Below are 13,825 nucleotides of genomic sequence, written 5' to 3' on the forward strand. Positions count from 1 at the left end.
ATATATATATATATTTAAAATCACTTAAATTTCATGATAGATTTGAAGGTAATTCAAATAAACTATATTTGCACTAATACATTTGAAAATATAAGCCTATATTCATTTAGCAAATGGCAACTTTAATGTTAAGACTAAGTGTAGGAATTTGTAAAAAGCATTATAATAGCTTCGATTTCTAAAATGTTTTAACTTTTCTCAGAATTTTCTGTTTTAAAAAAATTATTTCAAAGAGTTACTGTTACACTCTCAAAAAGAAACAAAGGGGCACCAAACAAAGAAAACCAAAATAACTTGCTCGCAGTTACAGAGCTGATGGCTCATCTTCTGCTTCCAAATTCAATACCTCAATATTAAAAATATGCAGCTGTATATATGTATGTAGTTGTAGCTATGTTCTGAGAATTTTATTGTTTACTGAGGTATTCATTAATCAAGGATAAAGAGACTTATAATTTAGTTTGAATCACTTTATATAGCAATAATACTGTCTATCCCTTTACACATGTATTGCAGTAATTCAAGAATGTTATGGTCTTTTATAAAGATACTGAATTTCAATCCCTTAAAAAATTACAATACCATTGTTAGGGGATATTCAACTGCGTTCTTCAAGACAGCCCTTTAAGTGACATTTCTTAATTGAAAGCCTTGTTTTGTATGACTAGATCCATGCCAAACACAGTGAATAGATGTTTTTAGCGGCAACCAACCTTATGTTTGTCAGAGCTAAAGTTTAGCTTAAAAGAAATGGCAAAAACTGATTAGAAAGACGGAAAAACATGTGACATGCCAGCTTTGGATCAGCAGGAGGTTCTTGTTGATTCTTAGTCATAATTTCGTTTCTTAGGGATCCGCACCTGTTAAGCGATCTCTTATCAATGAATGGAAGAGAGCCTTCTTAGATCCCTTAAAATAATGTGTTGTTCCTTCCATGTCAAGGGTCTTCCATAATGGCACTCTTTGGAGAACGAAAGTTTGGTCTTGTTTTGGAAACCTGTGGTTTCCTTACAACCTAATATCATAGCATTTTTATTCCTTCTGTGTTTGCACACAAAGCTTCAATAATTATACATGGTCTTTTCAGTACCTATTATAGCTTATCCACAATTTCTCCCAACATCCAGCACCAGTAGAAAAGGACTGAGAAGTATGCTAATGTGTCACCGCCAATCATTTGACAGCTAAGAGATTTCTTGCTTAGAAGTTGTAATAAATAGCACTGGCAATAATTAGGTTAGAGATGATAGCAATTACAGTCTATGACCTGGGTCACCACAGTCTTGCTGCTGCTGCTCAGCTACTCCTCTGCCAACAGCTGTATGACTTTCAGCCTGGTTGGTGTGTATCAAATGTTGCTGTTCCTGGGCTAAAAGGAAGCAGAAAGAGAACAGAGACAGTTAAGCGCTGGGACGGCCTCATTTTTCCAGTCCTGAACAATAATGTGGCTGACATTCATTTTCCCGTGTACTGAAGCATGATGGTCGGGGATGATTGCAGAGTAAGCTGCTCCGCCCCCAACCATAGGGCAATGTGACACCACACTGGAGTGGGAAATGCAGGACTCTAATTCTGCTTGGAAAAAAAATAAAATTATTCAGGCCTCCTTTCCATGAAAATGGATAGTAGTTTGCGGGAGCTGTGTCAACTAGCAGATGTATACTGCCTGCCTAATTGAGGGGATTTTAAAATCCGCTGTGTTAAAAGCTGTAACAGTTTTATAAGTGGACTGCCACAAAGGCTGATTGTTTAACAAGGCAATTTCCAACTGAGGTCTGCTTGGATAAAAGGGACAGCTACAGGTTCCTTACTAAAATAAAAATAGGTATTTCATTAATAGTGCCACTTAAATGGATTGTTTCCAGATTTTTATAGTCTCAAACTGGACTAAAAATAAAAGTAAACTATTGCAGGCATATTTCAAGCAAATCAACTGGTAAAGTCAGTGAAATTTCATTAAATAGAAATTCTCATAAAATAAATCAACTCTATTGAAGAATTTAATATGACTCAAGTAATATTTTAAATGGCAATATAGTTTTTCATTGGGGAAAACAGTTTAGAGAAATGAACTATTTAAAATATTGAGAACAGGGCAGGTGTGGTGGCTAACGCTTGTAATCCCAGCACTTTTGGGAGGCCAAGGCAGGTGGATCACTTGAAGTCAGAGCTCAAGACCCACCTGGCCAACATAGTGAAAGCCCGTCTCTACTAAAAATACAAAAATTAGTCTGGTGTGGTGGTGGGTGCCTGTAATTCCAGCTACTCGGGAGGCTGAGGCAGGAGAATCAATTAAACCTGGGAGGCGGAGGTTGCAGTGAGCCAAGATGGCACCACTGCACTCCAGCCTGGGGGATAGAGCAGGACACTACTAATAAATCAATCAATAAATAATTAAAATAAAAATAAATAAAATAAAATATTGAGACCATCAAATAATGTGACTTTAATTTACAGACTTCTAATGAACAAATTTATCCATTAAAGTCTGCATGTCAGACATGAGGAAACAAGTGTTTTGTGTCTGGCTGTGCTTCTTCCCATGTGAATTTATGAACCAATGAAACTCTGCATCTCTGGCACATGTTAATTATGCTCCCTAAGCCATATGTGGCCGTGACTATAGTACTTAAGCTTCTCTACTCCACAGGAAGTATATTTGATATTAATTTGAGTCTCTATTGTTAGATTGAATTTTGCATTGTTTTTCTTCAGGGCATTGAGCTAAATTAATGAATTTCCATTCATGTCCAATATTTTTGTTTTGATGCTGTTTCTTTTTGATTTTCATTTCCTCCACTGTATTCTAGAAAGTCCTGTGTAATTGTTGACTTATCTGGTGGACAAAGGCAATCTGCAGCTTGGGAAATAGTGTAATTATTTAGGGGATGGAGTGGGTGGTGAAAAGTGTAAATCTTCTTCTAAGACCTAGCAATAAGGTTCTTATAGTGTAAGTTTAAATTAATTCACACAGATACAGCCATTTAATCATTGCATAAATTTTTATCACGATTCCTCCTTAAATGGTGTAATGAGGCCTTTTATTCTGGCAGCTTAAATGTAAATCTATCCAAGAGTATAACTAGAGAGTAAAGCAATGGTTCTTAGACTGGGGTTCCTTAATCTGCAGTATGAGCATCACCTGGAAACTTTTGGCCGTAGAACTTCTAGAACCCCACCTTGGACCTACTAATTTAAATATGAGTGTTAAGGATACAAACTTATAAGTATTTATAGCGGTAAGAACAGGTGAATGTAACAGGACGAACAATGATCTTTTCATTTATTTGCTGCTTACATTTTTGGCTAGATCATAGGAACAAAAAGAGCTGGTGCATTTGAAGGTAGTACCATTACTCAGTAGGCTGTTGATACTTTGTTAGGAAGGGAAGCATAATTATAGTGAAAGCAAAGATAATATTGTTTTGTGGTATACAAACAAGGTTACTCTTCAAATTTCCTTTTCTATCATTAACTTTTATTATAACACGTATTTCTTTACATCCCATTAGAAACTTTTTTTTCTCATGGATGGAAATCAGAAGTTCCTGTATACTTTGAAACATTAAGTGTCCATGTTCTTTTCACTCCCTCACCTGAGATTCTCATTCAGCAGATCTATTTTGGGGAATGAGACATGTGCGTATTAAAAAACAAAACAAAACAAAAAACTCTACAGGTGATTTCTATGTATGGCCCTGTTTAGGAACACTAATTTAGAACAAATTGCTAAGCTTTCTACTTCTAAGAGGGAAATTCATTGTCATAATGCAGAAAATACTAGATATATTAATACTAAAATTGCAATCCAGAAATCAATCTTCATAGACTTAAATAGCATTCCTGTTAATAACAAAGGCATGTGTTGAAGACATGATTTAATAAAGTTTAAGAAACGAAAACCTTGAGTCTCATACCATTTCTTAAAGAGTGAGTGAAGTGGGATGGGGGTGGAAGGTGCCTTTCACAGCTTCCTGATTTCCTCATGTAGACATTGCCATTCTTTCTATTGTTATCACACAAGATCCCTAAAGAGGCACTGCTAAGCATGGAAGCATATGAAGGGTGTTTGTGCTGCCTTCACAGCAATCAAATCTACAGCCCAATGACAATTTTAGAATGTCTCAGAAATAAAATCGCTTTCCACTCAAAAGCCAGACTGTTGCTCCTTACTCCCATCTAGCAACATTGCACATTCCCCAACTCCATGATTGTGTTTTGCCAGTATGTAGCAATGTGGTCGGCCAATTGTTAAAATATTGAAATATAATAAAGCCACAACTGTTGGCAAATATATAATGCTGAAGTCCAATAACTGACAGGCTGAGTTATGCCAATTATAATATTAACTAATTACAAGTTAATCATGGATACATGATAAAGGTTGTATTTTGTAGGATATGTGATGAATAGAATTCCTACTGTGGCAACATCTGAAAACTATTTTTCAAAATTAGCATTTTGTTGGACCAATGTCAGGCACTGCATAGATGCTGTGAAACAGTCAGTGTTTTAGTAGAATGAACAGTTTATCATTACTTATGATTTATGTATTTGCTAGAACTTCCAAATCGTTTGGTGCTCAATTTATTTTACTTATTAGTATGTGCTAATTGTTCTAAATGTATAGTTATTTGATAATTATAGTCCAGAAGTTTATAGTAAATTATTGAAGACACTGAAAAAGAAACAAAATTTTAAAAGCATTTGTTTCAGGTATCATGAGTATGAATTTTTTGAATCTGAGAGTAAAACAAAAATTGTATCACTTAGGAACCTAGTCGTAAATTAGGTAATGATACTGTGCCAAACTCAGTTAGTCTGGAACATCTTTTAATATGTACAACATCTAAATAATACCAAATAATTATAAAAAATAAATTCAATATTAAATAAATAAGCTACATTTCTGGAATGAAAATCAACTTGATTTTCAATATTGGTAGATTATTTTTTCTTGCTAGGTAAATGTTGGATTCAAACAATCATACAAATTTGTATAATAAAGAAATAAAATTACTAGACTCATTTTTCATCATAATGACATTTACCCATTATGTTAAACATCATTTGCAACCATGAATCATGAAGAAGAAAATATTAAAGAATGTTATGAAATTAGTCTCATGAAATAAGTATTCTTAATAATAAAATTTTTAAATGAAATCAATTGAAGTAAAAAACTTAAAAAATACTTTATCAGATGTTAATAAAGTGCCCATAAAATAAATAAAATATTTAGAAAAAAATCAGAATTTTAAATTATTTCTTTTTTAAAATAATAAGAGCATTAAAAATAATAGAGCATTTTAGAAAGTAAAAATATTATAGAACTTACCTAATATAATAATTCTAATCTAGGAATATCATTACAAATCAGTTTTATGATACTGCTTTTTGTAAGACAACTTCTTAGAAAACTTAAAAGTCAACTTGATAAAATATAAAAGTATTATTAATGAAACTTGAACTCTTTCATATACAAGTATTTTCATAATTTTACTAAAATGTAAAAATCAAGAATTTAAAGCAGTTAATTTTTTAAATCTCAGTAAATTAGAAGGAAAAGCATCTTTAATACTACATTAGTAATGTAGTAATACATACGAACACTCGAGAAAAGAATTTTCCACGAAATTTGTGTATGTGAAAATTTAATTTTTTAGATAGGTGAAGCCAGTGCAATAATAGTGAAAAAGTAAACCAGGAATTCCAGACAAAATTTTAGATAGACTTCTGTTATTTTTTTAAATTTTGGCACTCTAAGTTACTGTATTCAAATATTTCTGACTGAAAGTATAATGTGTTATCAAGTAAACACTTGAAACCTTTTCTAGATGAATTTCATATTTGCTACTATATATCAAATAGAGAAGAGACAATAAAGATAGACTAGACGGAGAGAGAAAGATGGAAAGACAGATGGAAAGCAAGAGTACATACTAGAAATTAAAATAATAAAAATTGGAAGAATATTTGGACTTCAAAGATAGCCTGTGATGTTACAGCTAAAAAGGCATTTTTTAAATTATATCAAGCCCTATGAATTCACTTTCATATAAATTGTGAAATTTAACATTTGGAAAATAGACTTTTTAAAAACAGAACTGATTTTCAGAGATGACACACTAACAGAAATGCCAATCCTTTTTCAGCTTTACAAGAAAAGAAAATTCCCCTTGTTAAACTGGAGACAATTAAAAAATCTGATCAAAGATAGTATAGATATAAAAATTTCATGTATTCTGTAAATATACATTTGAAACTTATATATTCTATTTTAAATGAACATATATTAATTGAAATCTATAGATGTATATATACTATTTGAAACAAAAATTAGTAAAAGACCAATTATATAAGAAAAAGGTTTTCTAATAAATTGTTTGAAAATAAAATTTATATGACAAAACTAAAAAAATGCAATAAATATTCCTTGATTTATGCTGCCAGATGAATTTGGCCTTATGACATTTACAAAGCTCTATAAACAAATAGGATATTTATATAAGAAGTATTACATGCTGCATATTTAATATGAAGATTATAACATAATGTTTTACTTAACATCCTTCAAGGACTGGGAAGCAAGGGCAATGTCTCTCTCTCTCTCACACACACACACACACGCACACACACACACACACACACACGAGGATGTGTGGGGGGTATTTTAACTCTTCTAGGATCCTATTTGAGACTTCAGTAGGAGCACTTCATCAATATATAGTTCCTTCTGTGTACCCAGTCTGGGAAAGATCCTGAATGCTCAAGAAGTAAAAATTTACCTAGGTGAGAGGTAAAGTGTCAAGAATAGAAAAGAGGCAAATGAAGAGCATCAAAATTTAATTTTCTATTGACCTGAAGGTCAAAAGAATTTGAGATATATATCATTCATGTGATCTTGAAAAATGCTATTACATTAAAAAAGGGAATAGACAGTGATATGTGGGAGATAATCAATATATTGAAAATAGTAACCAAAAACATAAGAAAAAACTTTAAAATCAGTGACAAGAGGGAGAGGAGAGAGTAAATTAAAAAGTTGTCAGAAAGAAAAAAAAACAGCAATTGAAAGAGATAAAAAATAAACATATATAGAAGAATCAAGTAAAAATCTAGTTTTCCTGTACATTAAAATTTGATGATTCATTCCTCAGTATATGAAAATAATATATATAAAATGAGAGAAATTAAGCTTTTTTCATATTTTATAGTTTCAAGATCACTAATTTGAAAGAAAATGTGATTATGAAGTATTTTATAGTATTAAATGCCAAAAATTAATGTAATTGCATGTGTATATGTGCATGTTCATAAAGCTTCCCATTTGCTCTTAGCAATATTGTTAAATCCTTTTTTTTTTTTTTTTTTAGAATCTAAGTGAGAAAACTGTACTCCTGAATAAAAGAAACAACTATTAAGCGTCACACAAAGATCCTTGAGATCCAATGGTCACATGAATCTCTTTGCTCGGGAATTCATTAGATGGAGTCCCTGCCAAGGCTGTTGAAAACCTGAAATGCCTGTTTTACAAATTCAATAGTTTATGTTATCTTTCCCTACTTCTGTTTGTTGACTGGAGTTCAATACTTCCATTCATCCCAATTTATTACACGGGATTTAACCAGCCACAGCAAAGAGCTGATAGGATCTCTGACAGTGGAGTCAGTTACTCTCCTGTGATAAAGAGCCTCGTTGATTGATGCTCTTTTGTTTTTTCATTTAGCAATCTTTCTGTCTCCCCAAATGTATTCTCTACCACAAGGACTGCCACAGATTCTAGGTTTTCCAAGCAATCTATCTTTCACTTGACACAGACCTTTGCTTTGTTCCTTACAGGACAGATTTCTAAGTTTCTTTTTCTTGTTTTCTTCTAAGCGATAAGCACAGGGACAGAGGACATTTATTTCAGTCAACTAAATTTGTAAAGATGTTTGTGCACTTCAGATTTTTTTTAAATGCAATATATTTTTTAAGTTGGATTCCTTTTTGCTTTTCTCCCAGCACAATTACTCTCTTTCTTTTCCCCTTGCAATGGAAGCCCTGACCTTGATAGATCAAGGACTTACAGAAGCAAAGTCTGCAAGTGTCTACAGTAGGAGCAACAGCTTCCTTATTAGATCCCCTTTTTTTTTTAATTAGATGGGTTTTATTTGCATTATTTTGTTGTTGTTTTCCTTCCAGGCCTTTGAACCATATGGAGGAAGTCATTAATGGCAACTCAGTAATGAGAATGTTTGCTCTCTCCCACTCAGAGCCAGAAAACCTTCCTGTGTGGCTTGAGGAGACAGATTTCCAGCTGATCCATCAATATCAGGTGAATACTGGCATGGTGAATGTTCGGTGTACATATTAAGCTTTACTGAGATTTACTAGTTAAATTGAAGTAGGCAGTTTGGTGCAACAACCACTTATGGTACACAGTGTTCTCCACTAAAGGCATCATCATTTTATTGTGAAAGATGCTTAGAGAAGGTAATGTTCTTTCTCAAAGAAGAAAACATTTGCTACTGCTGGGAAGAACTAGGCATGCAAAACTACAGGGAATGCATTTTACAATCCTCCTGCTGGAGAAGCCCCATATTCAAATGTTAGTTACAGTAGCTCTTATATAATTTATTGCATGATTTCACAGCATTTGTAAAACCAAATATTTGTTATATATTCATAACATATGGTAGGGGCCAGTTTATTTCAGCACTTGTACATGCTCACATTTTGTCAGCATTCATAATATCTGTCGTACGAAACAGAATGTTATAAGATACCTTTTTCCTATAAAGGATCTGATGATTAAAGCCACTGTATTTTTAAAAACAGATTTGCAGACAAGTTTTCTTCATCCTCTGTAATCTAACATTATTTGTGTTTAAATCATTGCCCTTTGTGTCGTTAAAGTAAGTCACGCTTTCCCTGTCCCACTTCAGAATATTTTAGAGACATCTACTGGAAAAGAGTATTATTGCAAATTTTATAAAACAGGTTTAAGTGTGTGTTACTGCTGACTTTTTGAAAAGTGTCTTGAATACCATATCACAAAATGAGGTCTTTTCTAAAGGCAAAACCCTTGTTCAAACTGTCTTTGATGACTCATTCCTCATTATGTACGAATATATATATTTGAAATGAGAAAATGACATAACAAATGTAAAACATATCAGAATTATTACTTTGATGTTGGACTTAAAGCTCCTTTTTTTCCCCATATAAGGTTCTATCCATTTAGATTTTTAAAATTGGTTTCCTTTTGACAATATGATGAATATTTTTACAAGGTAATCTAGAACTGTGGCTACCAGTATTTTGATTATCTGAGTTGCAGCTGAAGTACATGTGTAGCAGATTAGCATATTGTGGAATAAAGAGAGAATCACCCATGGATTCTGAGTCACTACATCTCTTTCTAACAGTTTCGCGATGGATTTACATCCCCAAAGAAATAGAAAGAAGGGTATAAAAGAAAGAAATGGAAAGAAGGGTACAAAAGTGGAGGAGAAGAAGTAAAAAAGAGTACAGTTGCAAATAGCTCCAATTTATTCCTGAACTAGTGATATTTCTTGCATATTTACAAGATCTTCCTACTACAATTTGGTTAGCTATTAGAAGGGAAAATGTGCAAACAGCCCCCCAGGAGAGAAATAATGAAGGTTCAAGGGACAAAGGGACACAGTAGTTCCTAACACAACCAGTGCATCAATTGCACTAATAGAAAATTCAGTCATTGAAAATACAACTGCACTAAAAGTGAGAAGTAGAATGGTCAAAGTATAGTAGGTAGCAACAGGGGGTTCTTTTGGAATCAAAGCTATATTAGAATTGGTTGTATGACAACATGACACAATATGCCCATCTGCCATTGGAACATTATTCCCATTGTAGATTTCCTTAGAAAAGAGGCCTTTCAATAACAGCTTAATCAATCAGCAGATACCTGAATTATGAGTGGTTCCAATTACACTGTTATGACAGAAGGTAGTAATCGGAACTGTCCTGGGACATTTTTTTGTCACTGGAAATCAATACAGTGATTTGTAAATCTAGTATAAAACCTATCCACAGGTTACTTCCAATTAGGATATAAGGTGCCATTAGACAATCCCTAAACTACTTGAATTCATAAATATTTCATATCATACTTTGAAAAATGAGAATGGCAGGACACAGTCTATATTTGAAGCTGTCGACTAGTCTTTGTTTCTTGTGTCTATATTTACAGGGATATTCTGGTGTTTTTTTCTTCCTACATGTGTGTAGTTCACCATAGTGATAAAGAATTGATTCCTAAGTATAAAAGGTTGAAACACGGAGCAACAACAATTCTCATCAACTAGAGTCCATGACATTGTTTCATCTGTAGACTTTTTCCCTTCCATGTGTCTACCAATAGGATGTGTAATAACATCCTAAATTTCTAGAAATGTGCTCTGCAAACAAACACTCGAATCACCAAGAAATAATGATGGAATTAATAATCTCATGATATCCTTCCTTGTAGAAGAAAATAAATACAGATTTCAGAAACAGAATTCTAAGTACTAGTCAGAACTTTTAACCATTCACCAACTCTAGACACAAATATGTTTTACCATTGTGAGTATATTCGTGTACTTCATGGAAATCAGAAATCAGGACCATATTTGGGCCTTTTTAGAATATGCTAAATTCTTTATTTCCAATTATTTTCGGCATAGATTATATTTTATTTAAAAGTTTATTTTGCCTGGTTATAAATGCAGTACATATTCATTCTATAGTCTGAAAATAAATTGAATTTTTATAACATCTTCGAAATTCAGGCCAGACCCAGAATAAATAGCATTATGGTGAAATTTGCCTGCAGATTCTCATTGTATGGGTTAGTAAAACCATAAATAATATCCCTAACTAAAATGCAGGATTCCTAGAGCTTTTGTATTATAATTTGCTTTTTCTTAATGTGAGTCATAATGGTTTATCCACACTTTTATTAATTTTTAATCACAGTCTCTTACACTGTTGATTGAACTCCCCACCACTGCTAATGGCCTTTCTTGTAATATTCATTCACTTAAAATATGTATGCTGATGCCATATTTTATTTTTCAAAGGAAACCTGTTTAAAGCCAAAAGCAAAATAATAGTCACATGGATATTAGGCCACAGCGGGTTACCATGTGTTTGATCAGCCTTGCCACCAGAAAGTCCTTAAAACCTCGGTTGAAAAAAAAATAGCTCCATTAGAATTTTGAAAAAGAGAGAATTATTCATGACATACTTTGTATGTCCTTTAATACTAAATTTCATTCATACGCACATTATTTCAAATAACTGAACTGGAACAAAATTAGAGAGTAGTCTCATTTTTATATTGAGTCACTTCTAATAACACTTTATTTAAAAATTGAAAATTAGCATTCCTGATATTTTAATAAGGCATGCCTCTATAGCTTGTTGTTAAGAATAAGTAAGATCTTTCATCAGATTTCCATTTGCTCATCATATAAATCCAACATAAAAATGGGGGAAGAAATTAGAGACTAGCTTATGAGACTTCAGAGTGTTATAAAAGCTACCAAGTTAGAAAGCTTAGAAAGTTAACAGTCCTAGGAAATTGGCTACATGTTAATTTACCTTGGTTCAAAGGGGGAAATGCTATTCTTTTCTTCAATAGAATCAGTTTCTTATTGTTCAGAGTTGTGATTACTAATATTAGAGTATACCTCTTAGCTGACATTTCGGCCCACTGTATCCAGGACAACACCTCCAATCCAACGAGGTGACAATTTTATGTTGCATCCTGTAGATAGGATTGGATATCTTCTGAGATCTAGAGAGTTGAGCAGTTGGGGGGAAATCAATTATTTGTTTCACATGAAATTATCAGTTGGAATAATAAATGTAAAGTTTTTGGGGAAATGCCTACAATATAACAAGCATTTATTTAGTATTAGCTGTTATAATCATAATATTCATCGTCAATATTATTGCCTAACTTAGGTTTCTTTCAATACATTGCAAAAAGCAGTAGTAGTTAAGGTATTTGGTATTTTAAATTGATAGCTGTCATTGACTTTCTAAAGATATTATAGCTTTTCTCTTGATAATACTTTTAGCTAAATCAATGTTAAAACATATTTTCATTCCAATTTTAAAGTTATATGGAGATAATTTATTCTACTTCAATTCATATTATTTCCTATACTGTTATAATTAAAAAGATCTATATTTCCTCCAGATCAGTATCAAACAACTTGAAACAACTGGATATTCATGATCTAATTGAAATTTTGATAACCACTATCATTTTCCCATTGAATTTTTTATCATCGAAGTTTTGAAATTATACTACCTACTATTTTTGTCATATAGTATTTCTCTGAGAGAGACAGAGAAGGACAGAGAGAGAGAAGGGATGTAATATGAGGAAATTTTATTTCTAAGATGAAACCATAAAACAGCAGAAGAGAAATAAGGAAACTATAGCAGTTCAACACAACAATCAACATAATTAGTGAATGCTACTAAATTGTGAGCTCCGTGTGTGTAAATGTAAGTCATAAGTGCAATTTGGCCATATTAGTCTTACCCATGTGACTTTAATATTTAGTTGCTATTTATCAAATGGGTCTGTAAAATGGGCACATACTATCTTGCTTAATTTTCATATTAGTTTATGATGAAGGCATTATTATTATCCTGATTTGCTGATGAGGAACCAAAAGAACAGAGAGATGAAATAACTGGCTCAAAGTCCCATATCTAAAAGGGGTAGAGCTGTGATTTTTAGCCCATGACATGTGGGCTAGCCTCCCATGTTATTATCCTGGAGTTTGCCACGTACAACTATATGGAGACAACAGTCATCCACCTGGGTAAACCCTGAACATGTGGAACAGTAGCATTATAATAGACTGGCCTTTAGGGACTTGGGTTTCAGTTTCTGCTATAACATGACAGGTAACCGAGTATGTCTGAGGCTATTTGTCAGTTGCAAAATGAGCTACAAGATCCTTTCCATTTGTGAAAGCATGCTAATCATTTACCCTCATTTATTTCACTAAATCTTTCTGTCTAGTGAAATATCATCTGCAATCCCATAGTTAAAGCTAAGTAGGAAGTAAAGCAATTTGGAAAGGGACTCTATATAGAGTTTGTAAGGATGGGCTCAAGCAGTTAGTTGAACTATTGTTGGGGTCAATATTCCTGCTTTGGCAAATTGAGTATCTGTTGCATGTAGCTCAGACATAATAAAAGAAAAGGTAGCAATTATGACATAAGTATTAAAATAGCGAATGAATGGACCCACTCAGAAGGCATAAAAAAGATAAGATTTGAGAATAAAGATAAATACTTCTGGTTTGTTTGAAGAAAAGAAAAAATAAATAAAAAGAGTTCACCTTGAATCCAGAAAGGCAGTATGCTAGGGACTACTGTGGTCAAGTTTTCATTACTAAAGAATTAGCAATGCATTCTTTGTGTCTCATATTGGCAAGGAAATTGTCACAAAGGGAGTAAGGGGTGAAAATAGAAATAGAGTTCAGCTCTCCCAAATCCCTAAGATGTGCTTAGTTCTCTGGACCATGAACCTTAGCTATTCCTCAAGGGACTAAGAAGCACCTTGATTTTATGTATCCTTATTGTGCACTGTTCCAGATTGCCATGTGTCAGATTCATTGCCTGAGTTATTTGTATGACAATTTGCATAACATTAGCCATCATGGCCTGAATAACAATTTGAGTTTTTATTGCAGGCTCTTTGGAAACACCCCTAGCTGAGCTACTGTGACTACATGAATTCAGAGAATTTATCAATTACTCAGCCCCATCTTTTAGGACAACAACA

The 13,825-nt window shown here is 33.0% G+C and overlaps 1 protein-coding gene across 2 annotated transcripts in view; it reads right to left on the minus strand.

Annotated features, from left to right (window-relative positions):
- MMRN1 (multimerin 1) overlaps positions 1-13,825 on the minus strand; it is a 97,006-nt gene that overhangs the window by 28,696 nt on the left and 54,485 nt on the right. For both annotated transcript variants that reach the window (XM_011992178.1, XM_011992179.1), the window contains 2 exons: positions 11,703-11,809; positions 1,268-1,369 (listed from right to left, as the gene is read on the minus strand). In XM_011992178.1, the coding sequence (XP_011847568.1) occupies positions 1,268-1,369; positions 11,703-11,809 (209 nt within the window). The remainder of the gene's footprint in view (positions 1-1,267; positions 1,370-11,702; positions 11,810-13,825) is intronic.

The sequence above is a fragment of the Mandrillus leucophaeus genome, unplaced genomic scaffold (assembly GCF_000951045.1).
Source record: "Mandrillus leucophaeus isolate KB7577 unplaced genomic scaffold, Mleu.le_1.0 Scaffold406, whole genome shotgun sequence".
NCBI lineage: Eukaryota > Metazoa > Chordata > Mammalia > Primates > Cercopithecidae > Mandrillus > Mandrillus leucophaeus.